Source organism: Melozone crissalis, unplaced genomic scaffold, assembly GCF_028551555.1.
Source record: "Melozone crissalis strain CALT ecotype California unplaced genomic scaffold, PUWL_Pcris_2 ptg000251l_1, whole genome shotgun sequence".
NCBI lineage: Eukaryota > Metazoa > Chordata > Aves > Passeriformes > Passerellidae > Melozone > Melozone crissalis.
In genome coordinates this window covers 1,529,229-1,548,563 of record NW_026536010.1, presented here as the reverse complement: position 1 = coordinate 1,548,563, position 19,335 = coordinate 1,529,229, and the positions used below count along the sequence as shown (strand labels likewise).

Below are 19,335 nucleotides of genomic sequence, written 5' to 3'. Positions count from 1 at the left end.
GGGCTGCTGGGGACAGGTGACAGGGACAATCCCAGCTCCTGCTCTGACCCTGCTCAGTGCCCTGGGGATGGGAGACCAGGAGGAAAAGGGAGGAAAAGGGAGCCGGGTCCAGCTGTGCTTCTGCAGCCACCCCTTAATTAATGAGCTAATTAAGCATGCTCACACAGAACCACTGAGGTTGGACAAGACCTTTAAAGCCACCAAATCCAACCACTGCCACACTCAGCCTCGTGTCCCCAAGTGCCACCCGACCCAGGACACACAGGAGCTCGGAGCTTCACCATTAAACAACACTTTCTTTTTTCTTTTTTTTTTTCTTTTTTAAAGACGTCTCAGGAGGGGAGGGGGGGTGGGGGTCAGTAGTGTGAGTGCTGTGGAGGGGTGGCAGTGTCCCCAGGCTGTCCCCAGGTCACTGCATGTAGGCGTAGCGCCAGTCCCCCAGCGGCACGTGCGTCTCCTTGATGGCCTGGGGGGACGTCCAGCGCAGCAGGTAATGGGGACCCCCGGGCTTGTCATTGGTGCCTGTGGGGACACACAGAGGGGTGGTGACACCAGGGGGGTGGCGGGGGACATGGAGGGACACGGGGGACAGCAGGACATGGGGTACAGGAGGGACACAGAGGGATGGGAGGGACATAAAGGATGGGGACATGGAAGGACATAGGGCACAGGAGGGACAGGGAGAGATGGGAGGGACACGGGGACACAGGGACAGGAGGGACACAGAAGGATGGGAGATACAGGAGGGACATGGAGGGACACAAGGGACATGGAGGGACATATAGGGAACAGGAGGGACAGGGAGGGATGGGAGAGACACAGAAAGACAGGAGGGACAGGAGGGACACAGGAACAGGAGGGACATGGAGGGACACAGAGGGATGGGAAGGACACAGAGGGACACGGAGGGATGGGGACACGGAAGGACACCAGGGACAGGAGGGACATGGAATGACAGGAGGGACCTGGAGGGGCACAAGAGGGACATGGAGGGACATGGGGTACAGAAGGGACAAAGAGGGACAGGGAGGGATGGGAGGGACACAGGAGGGACGCAGAGGATGGGGACATGGAGGGACACAGGGCACAAGAGGGACACAGAGGGACAGGAGGGACACAGAGGATGGGGACATGAGACACAAGAGGGACACAGAGGGACAGGAGGGACACATAGGAAACAGGAGGGACAGGGAGGGATGGGAGAGACACAGAAGGACAGGAGGTACAGGAGGGACATGGAGGGACATGGGGTACAGAAGGTACACAGGGACAGGACGGACACAGAGGGACAGAGGGTGCAGGCGGGACAGGAGGGACACAGAGAACAAGGGGTACAGAGCACAGAAGGGATACAGAGAGATGGGAGGGACATGGAAGGATGGGAAGGACACAGAGGGACATGGGGGACATGGAGGATGGGAGGGACACAAGGAACGGGAGGGACATGGAGGGACACAGAGGGAAGGGAAGGACACAGGAGGGATGGAGAGAGATGGGAGGGACACGGGACAAGGGACACGGAGCACAGGAGGAATGTGGAGGGGTGGAAGGGACACGGGATAGGAGGGACATGGTGGGACACAAGGGATGGGAGGGACAGGCAGGGATGGGGACACGGAGGGATGCAGAGCAACGGAAGGGACACACAGGGATATGGAGGACAGGAAGGACATGGAAGGACACAGGGATGGGAGGGATACGGGACAGGGACATGGAAGGACAAGGAGGGACAGGATGGACATGGAAGGACATGGAGGATGACAGGGACAGGACACAGAGGACAGAAGGGACATGGAGGGACAGGATGGACACAGAGGATGGGGACAAGGAAGGACATGGAGGAACAGGAGGGACATGGAGAGACAAGGAGGATGGGAGGGACAGGAGGGACACAGAAGGATGGGGACAAGGAAGGACATGGAGGAACAGGAGGACAAGGGACAGAGCACAGGAGGGACACGGGGGGACACAGGGGACAGGAGTGACACAGGGGGGACACAGAGCACAGGAGGGACACGGGGGGACACAGGGGACAGGAGGGACACGGGGAGACACAGGGGGGACACAGAGGACAGGAGTGACACAGGGGGGACACAGGGGGCAGGAGTGACACAGGGGGGACACAGGGGGGCTGTCCAGCAGCGCTGGTGTCACCTGAGATGCGGGCTCCCCCGAAGGGCTGCTGGGCCACCACAGCCCCCGTGGATTTGTCGTTGATGTAGACGTTGCCGGCGGCGTGGCGCAGCAGCCTCAGGGACTCCTCGATGGCAGCCCTGGCAGGGACAGGGACAGGCTGAGTGTCACAGACATCTTTTCATGGAAAATCCTTTCCTTAGGATTTTTCCTCCTGAGAAGCTGAGAAGCCTCAGGAACAAAATGTAAACAATGGTTATCTGCTGCTGTGGAATGCAATGGGTGGATCTTTATGATTGGTCTCATAAAGTTGTTTTTAATTAATGGCCAATCACAGTCAGCTGGCTCGGACTCTCTGTCTGAGCCACAAACCTTTGTTATCATTCCTTCTTCTTCTATTCTTAGCCAGACTTCTGCTGAAATCCGTTCTTCTATTCTTTTAGTACATTATAGTATTAGTATAGTATATATATAGTATTAGTTATATATATATATATATGTATATATATATATACACACATATATATATGTATATGCATATATATATACATATAGTATTAGTAATATATACATAGTATATATTACAGTTTTAATGTAATATATATCACAAAATAATAAATCAGCCTTCTGAAACACGGAGTCAGATCCTCATCTCTCCCCTCACCCTCAAACCCCTGTGACACTGTCACACCTGAGCACAGCCCAGAGGCTGCAGAGCTACCAGACTGCACAAAGAGGGGCTTGGGTCCCCTCCAGAAGGGTTTGAGTCTCCTCTAGAGGAGTTTGTGTTCCCTCCAGGGGGGTTTGTCCCCCTCCAAAGGGGTTTGGGTCCCCTCCAGAGGGAGTGGTGTCCCCTCCATCAGGATTTGTTCCTCGTCCAGATGGGTCTGTGCCACCTCCAGAGGGGTTTTGAGCCTTCCATCAGGGTCTGTGCTCCCTCCACAGGGGTTTGGGTCCCTTCCAGGGGTTTGTGCTCCCTCCAGAGGGGTCTGGGTCCCCTCGTGCTCAGTTCCTGCCCTCAGGGGTTTCACACACACAGCCCCTGCATTTTCCCTCCTTTGAGGTTTTTTTACAGTTTCTTTCTCTGTTTGCATTTCATGGGTTGTTCTCCCTCACCATCCAGAGCAGCTGTGGCTGCCCCACCCCTGGCAGTGCCCCAGGCCGGGCTGGAGGGTTTGGAGCTCCCTGGGACAGTGGGAGGTGGCCCTGGATCAGCTCCAAGGTCTCTCCAGCCCAGAATTCTGTGACAATTTTGGGTCATTGTCTCTGAGGTGACACCAGGGGTTCACCCCCACGTGCTCCAAACATTCCTTTGGGATAATTCCTTACTGAAAAAAAAAAAAAAAATCTTTTTTTGGGCTAAGAAACCCCCCAAAAACACTAACTAACTAACTTCCAAACCATCCCTTTCCCTTCTTGCAGGAGGAGCAGGAAAAGGAAGGAAAAGGGGGAAGGAAGGAAAAGGGGGAAGGAAGGAAAAGGGGGAAGGAAGGAAAAGGGGGAAGGAAAAGGGGGAAGGAAAAGGGGGAAGGAAGGAAGAAAGGAAGGAAGGAAGAGGAAGGAAGGGGCGGAAGGAAGGAAGGGGCGGAAGGAAGGGGCGGAAGGAAGGAAGGAAGGCATGAAGGCATGAAGGAAGGAAGGAAGGAAGGAAGGAAGGAAGGAAGGAATAGGAAGGAAGGAAGGAAGGAAGGAAGGAAGGAAGGAAGGAAGGAAGGAAGGAAGGAAGGAATAGGAAGGAAGGAAGGAAGGAATAGGAAGGAAGGAAGGAAGGAAGGAAGGAAGGAAGGAAGGAAGGAAGGAAGGAAGGAATAGGAAGGAAGGAATAGGAAGGAAGGAATAGGAAGGAAGGAATAGGAAGGAAGGAATAGGAAGGAATAGGAAGGAAGGAATAGGAAGGAAGGAAGGAAGGAAGGAAGGAAGGAATAGGAAGGAAGGAATAGGAAGGAAGGAATAGGAAGGAATAGGAAGGAAGGAATAGGAAGATAGATAGATAAGATATAGGAAGATAAGAAGGAAGATCCGTGGCTCAGTGCAGATGGGAAAAGCACCCCCAGCCGCTTTTTGGGGGAATTTTCGGCAGTTTTGGGACTCACTTATCCTGAGCAAAGATCGCCCCCGTGAGGCCGTAGGGGGTGGAGCTGTCGATGAGCTCCAGCACCTCCCGGTACTGATACTCGGGGTACACGAACACCGTCAGGATGGGCCCGAAGATCTCCTGGGGAGGCAGGAAACGCCACAAACCGTCAGAACCGACCCCAAAAACCCCATACACGCTGTCAGGATGGGTCCCAAAACCCACACACAGTCAGGATCAGCCTGAAAATCTCCTGGGCATGCAGAAAAGTACCAAAACCCGTCAGAACTGGCCCCAAAAAAACCATAAAAACCATCAGGACTGGCCCCAAAAAACCCCTACACCACGTCAGGATGGGCCCCAAAATCTCCTGGGGAGGCAGGAAACACCACAAACCGTCAGAACTGACCCCAAAATCCCCATACACACTGTTAGGGTTGGCCTGAAAATCTCCTGGGAATGCAGAAAGTACCAAAAACCCTCTGGATTGGCCCCAAAAAACCCATACACGCTGTCAGGATGGGCCCCAAAAGCTACACACCCTGTCAGGATCAGCCTGAAAATCTCCTGGGCATGCAGAAAAGTACCAAAACCCGTCAGAATTGGCCCCCAAAAAACCATAAAAACCATCAGGACTGGCCCCAAAAAACCCATACACACTGTCAGGATTGACCCCAAAATCTCCTGGGAACCCAAAGAACAACACAAACCATGAGGATTGGCCCCAAAAAAGCCATACAAACCATTAGGATCAACCCCAAAACCCACACACCCTGTCAGGATGGACCCAAAAATCTCCTGGGAATGCAGGAAGTACCAAAACCCATCAGAATTGGCCCCCAAAAAAACATAAAAACCATCAGGATGAGCCTGAAAATCTCCTGGGAATGCAGGAAGCACCACAAACTGTCAGGATTGGCCCCAAAAATCCCATAAAAACCATCAGGATGGGCCCCAAAATCTCCTGGAGCCCAGAAAGTACCACAAACCATCAGGATTGGCCCCAAAAATCCACACACCCCGTAAGAATGGGCCCAAAAATTTCCTGGGAGTTCAGAAAATCCCACAAATTGTCAGGATCGGCCCCAAAATCTCCCAAAGAGATTGGAGCCCAAAGAATGACACAATCCATCAGGACTGACCCCAAAAAACCCACACACACCATGAGGATGAGCCCCAAAAAAGCCACACACCCTGTCAAGATGGGCCTGAAAATCTCCTGGGAATGTACAAAGTACCAAAAACTGTCAGGATCGACCCCAAAAAACCCCCACACACTGTCAGGACTGGCCCCAAAATCTCCTGGAACCTAAAGAATGACACAAATCCTGAGGATTGGCCCCAAAAAAAGCCATACAAACCATTAGGAACAACCTCAAAACCCACCTACCCTGACAGGATTGGCCCCAAAATCTCCTGGAACCCAAAGAACAACACAAACCATGAGGATTGGCCCCAATAAACTGACACTCTCAGGATTGGCCCCAAAATCTCCTGGAGCCCAGAAAATACCACAAACCATCAGGATCAGCCTCAAAAAACCCATACACACCATCAGGATTGGCCCCAAAAGCCCACACACCCCATAAGGATGGGCTCAAAAATTTCCTGGGTGTGCAGAAAACACCACAAGCCATCAGGATCAGCCCCAAAAAACCAAAACACCCCATGAGGGTCAACCCCAAAATCTCAGCCCAAAGTTTGGGATCAGTCCAGGAAGGAGCAGGAGCTGCCCCACCCCAAAGAGCCCAACCCCAACGCAGGAACCCATTCCTGGGGGAGCCCCCCAGAGCAGGGATTGGGGCTGGGATCCCACAGGGATTTGGGGTGGGATCCCCCACCTCCCTCATTATGGGGTCCCACAGGGATTTGGGGTGGGATCCCCCACACCTCCCTCATTATGGGGTCCCATGTTGCCCCACAGGGATTTGGGGTGAGATTCCTACCTCTCATGTGATGGGATCTGGGATTTGGGGTGGGGTCCCAGGATGCCCCACAGGGATTGGGGATGGGGATCCCCCTATACCTCTCTCATGATGGGGTCCCAGGGGTTCCTACAAGGATTTGGGATGCGGTCCCACAGAAATTTAGGATAGGATCCCACAGGGATTTGGAGTGGGGTCCCAGGTTTCCCCACAGGGATTTGGGATGGGGATCCCCCCACACCTCTCTCATTATGGGGTCTGCAGGGATTTGGGATGGGGTCCCATACACCTCCCTCATTATGGGGTCCTGGGGTTCCCACAAGGATTTGGGTTGCGATCCCTGCAGGGATTTGAGATGGGGATCCCCCACACCTCTCTCATGATGGGGTCCTGGGGATCCCACAGGGATTTGGGATGGGGTCCCAGGGGGATTTGGGATGGGGTTAGGGTCAGGTGCCCACCTCTCTCATGATGGGGTCCCAGGGATTTGGGATGGGGTCCCAGGTTTCCCCACAGGGATCTGGGACAGGGATCCCCCTCACCTCTCTCATTATGGGGTCCCGGGGGTCTCACAGGGACTTGGGATGGGGTCCCAGGTTTCCCCACAGGGATTTGGGATGGGGTTAGGGTTAGGGTCGGGGTTAGGTGCCCACCTCTCTCATGATGGGGTCCTGGGGGTCCCTGTAGGGATTTGGGGTGGGGTCCCAGGTTTTCCCACAGGGGTTTGGGGTGGGTCCCCCTCACCTCTCTCCTGATGGGGTCCCAGGTTTCCCCACAGGGATTTGGGGTGGGTCTCCCTCACCTCTCTCACGATGGGGTCCTGGGGGTCTCAGAGGGACTTGGGATGGGGTCCCAGGTTTCCCCACAGGGATTTGAGGTGGGTGCCCCTCACCTCTCTCATGATGGGGTCCCGGGGGTCCCTGCTCTCCACGATGCAGGGCTCCACGTAGAAGCCCACGCTGTCGTCGCAGCCGCCGCCCGCCAGCACCGTCAGGTTGGGGGAGCTGTGGGCGTGCTGGAGCCAGCTCTTGATCCTGGCAAAGGACTGGGGACGGACAGGACAGGGTTGGGGGGCTTAAAAGGGGGGTTTGGGGTCTGCAAGGGGATTTGGGGGCTTAAAAGAGAGGTTTGGGGGCTTAAAAGGGGAGTTTGGGGGCTTAAAAGGGGAGTTTGGGGGCTTAAAAAGGGGGGTTTGGGGGCTTAAAAAGGGGGGTTTGGGGTTTGGAAGGTGGTCTGGGGGTGTAAAAGGGGAGTTTGGGGGCTTAAAAGGGGGGTTTGTGGGCTTAAAAGGGGGTTTGGGGTCTGCGGGCTAATAACAGGGGTTTGGGGGTTTTAAAGGGGCAGCTGGAAGTTTTAAAGGGGGTTTGGGGGTCTGGGGGCTTAAAAGGGGGGGTTTGGGGTCTGCAAGGGGGGGGTCTGAGAGCTTAAAGGGGGGGGTTGGGGGATTAAAAAGGGAGTCTGGGGGTTTTAAAGGGGGGTTTGGGGGCTTAAAAGGGGCACCTGGGGGTTTAAAAGGGGGGTTTGGGGTCTGGAAGAGGGGTTTGGTGTCTGCAAGGCAGTTTTAGGGTTTAAAAGGGAGTTTGGGGTCTGGAAGGGGGTTTGGGTTAGGAACGACAGGAAATGAGGGGTTTGGGGGTCTGGGGGTTTAAAAGGGTGGTTTGGGGGTCTGGAAGAGGGGTTTGGGGGTCTGGAAGAGGGGTTTGGGGTCTGCAAGGTGGTTTTAGGGTTTAAAAGGGGGTTTAGGGTCTGGGTTGGGACTGACAGGAAATGAGGGGGTTTGGGGGTTTGCAAGAAGGTTTGGGGGTTTAAAAGGGAGTTTGGGGGGTTTAAGGTCTGAAAGGGGGATTTGGGGGTCTGAAAGGGCGTCTGGAAGACAGGATGACAGGAAATGAGTGGGTTTTGGGGTCTGGAAGATGGTTTGGGGGGCTGAAAGGGGCTTTGTGGGTCTGGAAGGGGGTCTGGGTAAGGAATTACAGGAAAAGAACATATTTAGGGGTGTGGAAGGACCTTTGGGGATTTAAAAGGGGGTTTTGGGGTCTGTCAGGGGGTCTGGGTCACTCCTCTCAGGACACTCCACTCTCAGTGCCCTCCTGGCTCAGGAGCAGGGAATGCACACAAAACCCTCAGGCCAGGACGATTTCTGGGGGAAATTCCCAGATTTTCACCAGCAGGGCACCCAACACTCAGCCACAGGCAGTTCCACCTGATCCCTGTCCCCACCTGTGCAGCAAACCCAACCTGGGGCTACTCTGGGCTCACCCTGATCCCCATTTCTGCAGCAAATCCCACCTGGGGCTGCTCACCCTGATCCCTGTCCCCACTTTTGTCCCAACCTGGGGCTGCTCTGGGCTCACCCTGTCCCCATTTCTGCACCAAACCCCACCTGGGGCTGCTCTGAGCTCACCTTGTCATCGATCACGGCCGAGAAGAATGTCCCAAAGTCCTGGGTGGGCTGTGGGAGGCAGAAAGGAGGGGATGAGAGCTCACCCTGCACCCCAGAGCTCCCTGAGCACCGGGGACAGGCAGAAAGGAGGGGATGAAGCAGACCCTGCACCCCAGAGCACCAGGGGCAGGCAGAAAGGAGGGGATGAAGCAGACCCTGCACCCCAGAGCACCAGGGGCAGGCAGAAAGGAGGAAAGGGATGAGAGCTCACCCTGCACCCCAGAGCTCCCTCAGCTCCCCAAACCCGTCCCGGGAGCTCGGGCAGAGCCGGCCCAGCCCTCCCCTAGGAGCGGCTACAAGTTAATTTCTAATCAGGGCCAGGAGCTGCGGGGCGGAGGGGGGATGAAAAGCCGGCTTCAATGGGAATTAGCAGCCGGTCCCCGCAGCCCCTAATCCCATCAGGCTCCCGCTGAGCCGCAAAGCCCTTCAGCAGCCCGGCAGCTCGGCTCACATCTCCCACTTTGATCTTGCCGTGCTCCTCCAGCAGCTTCTCTTTGATGTGGGGCCACAGCGAGGCGGGCGCGTAGAGCCGCGAGCAGGCGGAGCATTTCTGCCCGCCGTACTCGAAGGCCGAGCGCAGCGTCCCGTTCACCGCGCTGCCCACGTCCGCCGAGCGGTGCAGCACGTGGAAGTTCTTCCCGCCGCACTCTGCGGGACCGAAAGGAAACGGGAGGAGCTGCCGGGGCGGGGCAGAGCCCGGAACGGGGCTGGGGGCTGCGCCCGCCTCGGGGGGTACACGGGAACTGATGTGTTTTTATATAATTAAATATAAATAAAGAAGATAAATATTAATATAAATATAAATGATATAAATGTGACTATAAATATAAATATACTTGTAATATAATAGGAACTGATGTGTATATATGTTTATATCTAATACTATCTATAAATATATAATGACGTCTATATACAATATATTATATATAAACATATAATTAGGTTTATATTATATTCTATATATTATAGTCATTATATTATATTATATTATATTATATTATATTATATTATATTATATTATATTTACTAATTATATATTATATATTATATTATATAATTAGAGGGAAACGGATGTCTATAAATGTTTTTATATAATTAAATATAAATAAAGAACATAAATATTAATATAAATATAAATGATACAAATGTGACTATAAATATAAATATACTTATAATATAATAGGAACTGATGTGTATATATGTTTATATCTAATGCTATCTATAAATATATAATGACGTCTATATACAATATAATATTATATATGAACATATAATTGTGTCTATATTACATTCTATATATTATAGTCTTTATATTATATACTATATATTATATATTAATAATATATTATATATTATATAATATATAATATATAATTAGAGGGAAACGGATGTCTATATATGTTTATATTTAATTAAATATAAATACGAATATATGATATTATATGATATGATATTAGGAACTGATGTATATATACATCAGTTATGTATGATGTACACGGGAACTGATGGCTACATATGTGTTTGTATGTAATTAAATATAAAAAAAGAACATAAATATTAATATAAATATAAATAATATAAATGTGACTATAAATATAAATATAATATAATAGGAACTGATGTGTATATATGTTTATATCTACTGCTATCTATAAATATATAATGACGTCTAGATACAATATAATATTATATATAAACATATAATTATGTTTATAGTATATTCTATATATTATAGTCTTTATATTATATTATATTATATATTATACACTATATATTATATATTAATTATGTATTATATATTATATAATTAGAGGGAAACGGATGTCTATATATGTTTAAATTTAATTAAATATAAATACGAATATATGATATGATATGATATTAGGAACTGATGTATATATACATCAGTTATATATGATGTACACGGGAACTGATGGCTACATATGTGTTTGTATATAATTATATATACATTAAGAGCATAAATATAAATGTAACTATAAATGTAGCTATAAATGATAATAGAACATAACGTAACATAACATCATATAATATAATGTAATATAATATATCTGATGTATATATATATTTACATATAACTAAACATAAACAAAGAATATAAATATAAACATATTATATTATAGCATATCCATATATTATATTATAGCATATCCAATGTTTATATGTAATGCTATCTATACACATATAATGATGTTTATATGTAATATTATATATATGTATATATAATTAGAGGGAAACTGATGTCTATACAGGTTTACATCTAATTAAACATAAATACGAATATAATATGATATAATAGGATATGATTATATGATATGACATAATATAATATAATATAATATAAGAACTGATGTATATATATGTTTATATATAATTAAATATAAAAATAATATAAATATAAAGATGTTATTATAACATAACCGATGTGTATATATGTTTATATCTAATGCTATGTATAAATATATAAATATATAATGATGTCTATATACAATATATTATATATAAACATATATTTATGTTTATATTATATTCTATATATTATAGTCTTTATATAATAAATTATATATTCTATATTATATTACATATAATATATAATATATATAATATATAATTAGAGGGAAACGGATGTCTATATATGTTTATATTTAATTAAATATAAATACAAATATATTATATTATATTATATTATATTATATTATATTATATTAGGAACTTATATAAGCTTATATAATTATATATAAATATGTTATTATAACATAACCAATGTCTATATATGTTTATATATAATTAAATATAAATTAAATATAATTAAATATAAATAAAGAATACAAATACAAATCTAAATACAAATATAAATATGTTATTATAATATAACATAACAGATGTCTATATATATGTTAATATATAATGCTATCTATAAATATATAGTATATATATAAATATATAATGATGTATATTTACTACATAATATTATATATAATCATATAATGATGTATATATTACATATTATATATTATATACTATATATCATATAATTAGAGGGAAACTGATGTCTATATAGGTTTATATATAATTAAACATAAATACTAATATAATATAATATAATAGGAACTGATGTATATATATTCATATGATTATATAGAAATAGAAATATAAATATGAGCATGTTATTATAACATAATGGATGTCTCTATATATGTTTATATCTAATGCTATCTATAAATACATAAATATATCATGATGTCTATATACAATATAATATTATATATAAACATATAATGATGTTTATATTCTATATTCTATATTTTATATTTTAGAGGGGAACTGATGTCTATATATGTTTATATATAATGATATCTATAAGTATATATAACGATGTTTTATATAATATTATATATAAATATATAATTGTGTCTATATATAATATTATATCTTTTATATATGGTTATATATAATGCTATCTATAAATATATAAGTACATAATGATGTATAATGATGTTTATATATAATAATATATATATGATACTATAAATATATTTTTATATGTATAATTAGAGGGGAAGTAATATATATATGTCTATATATATGTTTATATATAATGCTATCTATAAATATATAACGATATATATATTGATGTTCATATATAATATAGATATAAATAACAATGTTTATATTTGATATATATTTTATATCTATATCTATAATTAGAAGTGAACTGCTCTCTACATATATGTTTCTATATAATGATACATATAAACATATACATATATATAATGATGTTTATATATAATACAATATATATTGTATATGTAAAATATATATAATTAGAAGGGAAACGGATACCTATATATGTTTTATATAATGATATATATATAAATATAAATATATATATAAAATGATGCTTATATATAATAAAATATATTCTATATTAAATATATTTTATATTTTCCATGTATTTGTGACCCTGCAGTTCTTTAGTGTGTAACTCCAAACCCCACACGCAGTGCCAGCTGCTGTTCTCCCGTTTGGGGCAGACACAGCAATTCCTCTCCAGGCCTGGCAACCAAGGACACCTCACTGCCTCAGACCCCCAGAGATTCAACAAAAGGGAGCTGGGGGAGCAAACTTGGGGTGAATGACTTCATTAGCTGAAGCTGTAATTGGAGGATTGACCCCCAATATGCAAATGGACCAAAGTTATAAAAGTGTGAAAACCCGTGAGTGAGCCGTGGTTCATTTTTGGGTACAGCCCTGCCTGGGATGTACCTGAGGGCCCTTCAATAAACAAATCCACCTGCTTTTAATTCCCTTCATTTGTCTGGCTCTGTTTTTAGGCAGCCCCAAAAGGCATCAGGACAGGGAGAGCTGTGACCACAGGGACACAACCCTGGAGCAGGTGGATAAAACCCATGGAAAAGGGAACAAAGGGACCAACCTCAGTTCCCAAAGGGACCAACCTCAATTCCCAAACTTTGGCACCCCAAACGTTGGGGTCCAACCACCACCTCCCCACCCTAAAACCCCACCCCCACAGCTCTGAATATCCAGGGATTTCCTGCACCCCCTGCCCTCAGGGATGGGAATGCTGCCCCTCTCCTCCCCAGGCACAGGAGAGGGGCAGCATTTGAATCCTGGGGGCAGATTTGGGTGCCCCAAAAGAATATAAATCTATAAGATAGCATCCCAAGGAGGGCTGCAAAGGTAGTGAAAGCTCTGAAGGGGAAGCTGATGAGGAGTGAAAGCTCTAAAGGGGAATCTGGATGAGGAGAGGCTGAGGTCACCTGGATTGTTCAGTCTGGAGGAGACTGAAGGAGACCTCACTGCATTCTGCAGCTTCCCCATGAGGGCAACAGGAGGGGCAGGCACTGAGCCTGATCCCCTCTCTGGTGACCCAAGGGAATGGCCTGGAGCTGTACCAGGGGAGGTTTGGGTTGGATTTTAAAGGTTTTTCACCCAGAGGGTGGCTGGGGGCACCCCAGGGGATGGGCACAGCACGGAGCCTGGCAGAGCTCAGGAAGGGTTTGGAGGCTGCTCTCAGGAACAGGGTGGGTTCTTGGGACTGGCCTGGACAGAGACAGGAGTTCAATGATCCTTGTGGGTCCCTTCCAAAATATTCTGTGATTCTGTGAAGCAAAGAAACACAAAAAAAGGGGGCAGGGGGGGCTGGTACCTCCGGCCAGGCGCGGGAAGTTGCGGTAGCGCTCCAGGTTCTCCGAGACCTGCTTCCAGAGCCGCCGGAACGTTCTGGAACACAGAGGGGGAGGAGTGCTCAGGGCTCTGCTGCACACAGGGTGATGGGAAACCCTCTAAAACAAATGGGAAATCCGCCCAAAAGAAGGGATGCTCTGATGGGAAATCTCCTGAAAAAAGGGATGGGAAATCTCCTGAAAAAAGGGATGGGAAATTCCCCGAAAAGAGGGATGGCCCGATGGGAAAGCCCACTAAAAAAAGGGATTCCCTAATGGGAAACTCCCTAATAAAAAGGATCCCCTGATGTGAAAGCCCCCCAATAAAGGGATGCCCTGATGGGAAACTCCACAAAAAAGAGGGATGGGAAGCCCCCCAAAAGAAGGATGCCCTGATGGAAAATCGTCCCAAAAAAGGGATGCTCTGATGGGAAACTCCATAAAAAAGAAGGATGGGAACCCCCACCCACTCTAAAAAAAGGGATGCCTCAATGGGAAATCACCCAGAAAAGGGATCCCCTAATGGGAAACCCTCCAAAAAAAGGAATGCCCTAATGGGAAATCTCCTAAAAAAGGGATGCTCTGATGGGAAACTCCACAAAAAAAAGGGATGGAAAGTCTCCCAAAAAGAGGGATGCCCTGATGGGAAATCCCCCCAAAAAAGGGATGCCTTGATGGGGTATTTCATAAAAAAGGGATGCTCCAATGGGAAACCCTCCAAAAAGAGGGATGGATAATCACCCAAAAAGAGGGATGCCCCAATGGCGAAGTCCCCCAAAAAAAGGATGCCCTGATGGGAAAGCCCCCCCAAAAGGGGATGCCCTGATGAGAAACCCCCACAGAAAAGGATGCCCTGATGGGAAATCTCCTAAAAAAAGGAAGCTGTGATGGGAAAGCCCTCCAAAAAAGAGATGGGAAATCCTCCAGAAAAAGGGATGCCCTGATGGGAAATCTCCTAAAAAAGGGATGCTCCAATGGGAAACCCTCCAAGAAAAGGGATTGGAAATCCCCCCAAAAAAGGGATGCCCTGATGAGAAACTCCACAAAAAAAAGAGGGATGGGAAGTCCCCCAAAAAGAAGGATGTCCTGATGAGAACCCCCCCCCCAAAAAGAATGCCCTGATGGGAAATTCTCTAAAAAAGGGATGCTCCAATGGGAAACCCTCCAAAAAAAAGGGATGGGAAGTCTCCCAAAAAGAGGGATGCCCTGATGGGAAATCCCCCCAAAAAAAGTGATGCCTTGATGGGATACATCCTAAAAAAGGGATGCTCCAATGGGAAACGCTGCAAGAAAAGGGATGGGAAATCCCTCAAAAAGAGCGATGCCCTGATGAGAACCCCTCCCAATAAAAAGGGATGCTCTGATGGGAAAGCCCCCCAAAAAGGGATGCCCTGATGGGAAACTCCACAAAAAAGGATGCTCTAACTGAAATCCCTCAAAAAGGGATGCCCTGATGGGAAACGCTCTGAAAAAAGGGATGGGAAGTCCCCCAAAACGGGATGGGAAATCCCCCCCAAAAAAGGGATGCCCCAATGGGGAAGCTCCCCCAAAAAGGGATGCCCTCATGGGAAATCTAAAAAAGGGATGCTCCGATGGGAAACGCTCCAAGAAAAGGGATGGGAAATCCCCCAAAAAATGGATGCCCTGATGGGAAAATCCATAAAAAAGAAGGATGGGAACCCCCACCCACTCTAAAAAAAGGGATGCCTCAATGGGAAATCACCCAGAAAAGGGATCTCCTAATGGGAAACCCTCCAAAAAAAGGAATGCCCTAATGGGAAATCTCCTAAAAAAGGGATGCTCTGATGGGAAACTCCACAAAAAAAAGAGGGATGGGAAAATCCCCCCCAAAACCCCCCCAAAAAAAAGGATGGGAAATCCCCCAAAAAGAGGGATGGGATGCCCTGATGGGAAACCCTCCAAAAAGGGATGCTCTGATGGGAAACTCCATAAAAAAGAAGGATGGAACCCTCACCCATCTAAAAAAAGGGATGCCTCAATGGGAAATCACCCAGAAAAGGGATGCCCTAATGGGAAACCATCCAGAAAAAGTGAAGCCCTAATAGGAAACCCCCTAATAAAAGGGATGCCTTAATGGGAAACCCTCCAAAAAAAGGATGCTGTCCTAAAAAAAGGGGTGCTGTGATGGAAAATCACCCAAAAAAGGGATGCCCTGATGGAAACCCCCTAATAAAAGGGATGCCCTGATGGAAAATCTCCTAAAAAAGGGATGTTCTGATGGGAAACCCCTAATAAAAGGGATGCTCCGATGGGAAAGCTCCCCCAAAAAAGGCTGCCCTGCACAGGGCAGTGGGACTGGAGCACAGGTATCAAACAAAGGCTGCACACAGCAGCTCCACAGCTCTATCAATGAACTGTTGCAGGGAAGGGCAGCAATGAGCACGGAGAAGTTTCTGTTCCTCCCCTCTCCCCCCTTCCCTCCAGGCCTCACTGTGACAAACCCTTGGGCTGGAAAACAATAAAAATGGAAATGGGCTCGCAGCAGGAGGCTCAGCCATCACACAGCAGAGCTGTGAGCCCCCAGCTGGGCAGCCCCTGCTCACCCGAGCGTGGCCCGGCCTGGGGAGGGGTCCCGGGCTCTGAGAGCCCCTGCAGGGACCCCCCCAGCTCCTCTGAGAGCCCATGGGACACAGCAGAGCCCAGGGAGCAAAGCCAGCCAGGGGGAACCCACCTGGGGGCAAACCAAACATAACTGGGGTACAAACCCACCTGGGGGCAAATCAAACCCACCTGGGGGCAAATCAAACCCACCTGGGGGCAAACCAAACATAACTGGGGTACAAACCCACCTGGGGGCAAATCAAACCCACCTGAGGGCAAATCAAACATAACTGGGGTACAAACCCACTAAGGGGCAAACCAAACCCACCTGGGGGCAAATCAAACCCACCTGGGGGCAAATCAAACATAACTGGGGTACACACCCACCTGGGGGAAAAACCAAACCCACCTGGGGTATAAACCCACCAAGGGGCAAACCAAACCCACCTGGGGGCAAATCAAACATAACTGGGGTACAAAACCCACCTGGGGTGCAAACCAAACCCACCTGGGGTACAAACCCACTTGGGGTACAAATCAAACATAACTGGGGTACAAAACCCACCTGGAGCACAAACCAAACCCACCTGGGATACAAAACCCACCAAGGGGCAAACCAAACCTACCTGGGGGGCAAACCAAACCCAATTGGGGTACAAAACCCATCCCGGGGGCAAACCAAACCCACCAGGGGTAAAAAGCCCACCAGGGGGCAAACCAAACCCACCTGGGGTGCAAACCCACCCACAGCACCCCTGGGAGTGTCCCTGCCCCTCTGGCTGTCCCTGTGTCCCAGACTCAGCCCCAGAGCTAAAACCACTCCTCCCCCAGCACCAAAACCCTGCTCAGCCCCTTTTTGTCACCACTTTGAACCCCCTGTTTGGATGTAACTGTGCAACCACGCCCTGCCAGCTGCTGCAGCCCTTCCCAGGGCCAGGAGGAGCCCCCAGTCCCTCCCTGCCTCCATTGGAGCCCCCAGCCCCTCCCTGTCCCGAGATCCAAGAGGAGCCCCCAGCCCATCGCTGTCCCAAATGTCCCCTGTCCCCAGAGCAGCTCCCAGTCCCTCCCTGCCCTCCCCCTGTCCCCCCAGCCCTTCCCTGTGTCCCCAGTCCCCAGTGGAGCCCCCCAGCTCCTCCCTGTCCCCCCTGTCCCCATTGGAGCCACCAGCCCCTCCCTGCCCTCCCCCTGTCACCCCAGCCCTTCTCTGTGTCCCCCTGTCCCCAGTGGAGCCCCCAGTCCCCCCCGTCCCCAATGTCCCCAGTTCCCATTGGTGCCCCCAGCCCCTCCCTGTCCCCCCCATCCCCTCCCTGCCCTCCTCTTGTCCCCACTGGAGCCCCCAGCCCCTCCCTGCCCCTGTCCCCAATGGAGCCCCCAGCCCCTCCCTGTCCCCAATGGAGCCCCCAGCCCCTCCCTGCCCTCCCTGTCCCCAATGTCTCTATTGGAGCCCCCAGCCCCTCGCTGTCCCCCCCAGCCCCTCCCTGTCCCCCTGTCCCCAACCTACGGCACGCTGCCGGTGAAGTTGAGGCCGCAGAAGTGCTCGGAGCTGGTGACGGTGTCCCCAAACTCGGGCCCGTCCGAGGGCACGAACTGCACCACGTTGGGCGGCAGCCCCGCCTCCAGCAGGATCTTGTACACGGCGTAGCTGGAGAGCATGGCCGTGTCACTGGGCTTCCAGAGCACCACGTTACCCTGGGGACACAGAGAACACTGAGCATGGCCATGTCACTGTGTCACTGGGCTTCCAGAGCACCACGTTACCCTGGGGACACACAGCAAACACCTCAACAGGGCCATGTCACTGTGTCACTGGGCTTCCAGAGCACCACGTTACCCTGGGGACACACAGCAAACACCTCAACAGGGCCATGTCACTGTGTCACTGGGCTTCCAGAGCACCACGTTACCCTGGGGACACAGAGAACACTGAGCATGGCCATGTCACTGTGTCACTGGGCTTCCAGAGCACCACGTTACCCTGGGGACACAGAGAACACTGAGCATGGCCATGTCACTGTGTCACTGGGCTTCCAGAGCACCACTTTACCCTGGGGACAATACACAACTCCTCACAGGGCTGTGTCACTGGAGACACACCAAAAACACCTCAGCAGTGTCACTGTGTCACTGGGCTTCCAGAGCACCACATCCCCCTGGGGACACACAGAATTCTGAACAGGGCCATGTCACTGGGGACACACAGCAAACACCTCACAGGGCCATGACACTGTGTCACTGGGCTTCCAGAGCACCACGTTCCCCTGGGGACACACCACAAACACCTCAGCAGGGATGGCTGAACTCCCTGGAAGCTGTCTCAGAGCGGTGGCACCTCGGGGACACACAGCCTTTACTTCTTTTCTGTGTTCCATATTATTCCATATATTCTCCACACACTCATGTGTGGCTCTGTTGGATTAGTGACTGCATCTCCCAGTACTTTTCCATGGCCTTTCCTGAGGCAGAAAGACAAAAATCCCAAAGCCCCAGGGGTACAAGGCCCCAGAGCTGTCTTGGTTCTTCATGGGAACCAAAGGTGAGAACAACTCCTGGGATATTTCATGGACACTCAGCCTTTATTTCTTTTCTGTGCTCCCTATTATCCCATATATTCTCCACACACACATGCGGCTCTGTTGGATTAGTGACTGCACTTCCCAGTACTTTTCCAAGGCAGAAAGACAAAAATCCCAAAACTCCAAGCCCCAGGGGTACAGGGCCCCAGTGTTGCCTTGGTTATTCCAGGGAACCAAAGGTGAGAACAACTCTTGGGATATTATTTATATATAAATATGATATTATTTCATGGACAGAGCACAGCCAGTGCTGAGGGGGGACTCCAGACCAGGGTGGGGGGGGACTCCATCACCACTCATCCTCCCAATTAGTGCTTTTTATCAATGATGCTGATTTCCTAAAACCTTTAAAAATGTTCTCATCCCTGTGGGGTGGGCTCTTTTGGACATCTTTCCATCAGTGCCCCTGAAGGCCTTCAGA

General features: G+C 48.2%; 1 protein-coding gene across 1 annotated transcript in view; it reads right to left on the bottom strand.

Annotated features, from left to right (window-relative positions):
• Nucleotides 1–323: 323 nt before the first annotated feature.
• ALDH4A1 (aldehyde dehydrogenase 4 family member A1) overlaps nt 324–19,335 on the bottom strand; it is a 28,255-nt gene continuing 9,243 nt past the window's right edge. Inside the window, exons 8-15 of the mRNA XM_054294445.1 lie at nt 17,843–18,030; nt 13,764–13,837; nt 9,027–9,223; nt 8,537–8,584; nt 7,025–7,177; nt 4,227–4,348; nt 2,155–2,273; nt 324–522 (exon numbers count right to left, since the gene is read on the bottom strand). Coding sequence (XP_054150420.1) covers nt 410–522; nt 2,155–2,273; nt 4,227–4,348; nt 7,025–7,177; nt 8,537–8,584; nt 9,027–9,223; nt 13,764–13,837; nt 17,843–18,030 — 1,014 coding nt within the window. The 3' untranslated portion in view covers nt 324–409. The remainder of the gene's footprint in view (nt 523–2,154; nt 2,274–4,226; nt 4,349–7,024; nt 7,178–8,536; nt 8,585–9,026; nt 9,224–13,763; nt 13,838–17,842; nt 18,031–19,335) is intronic.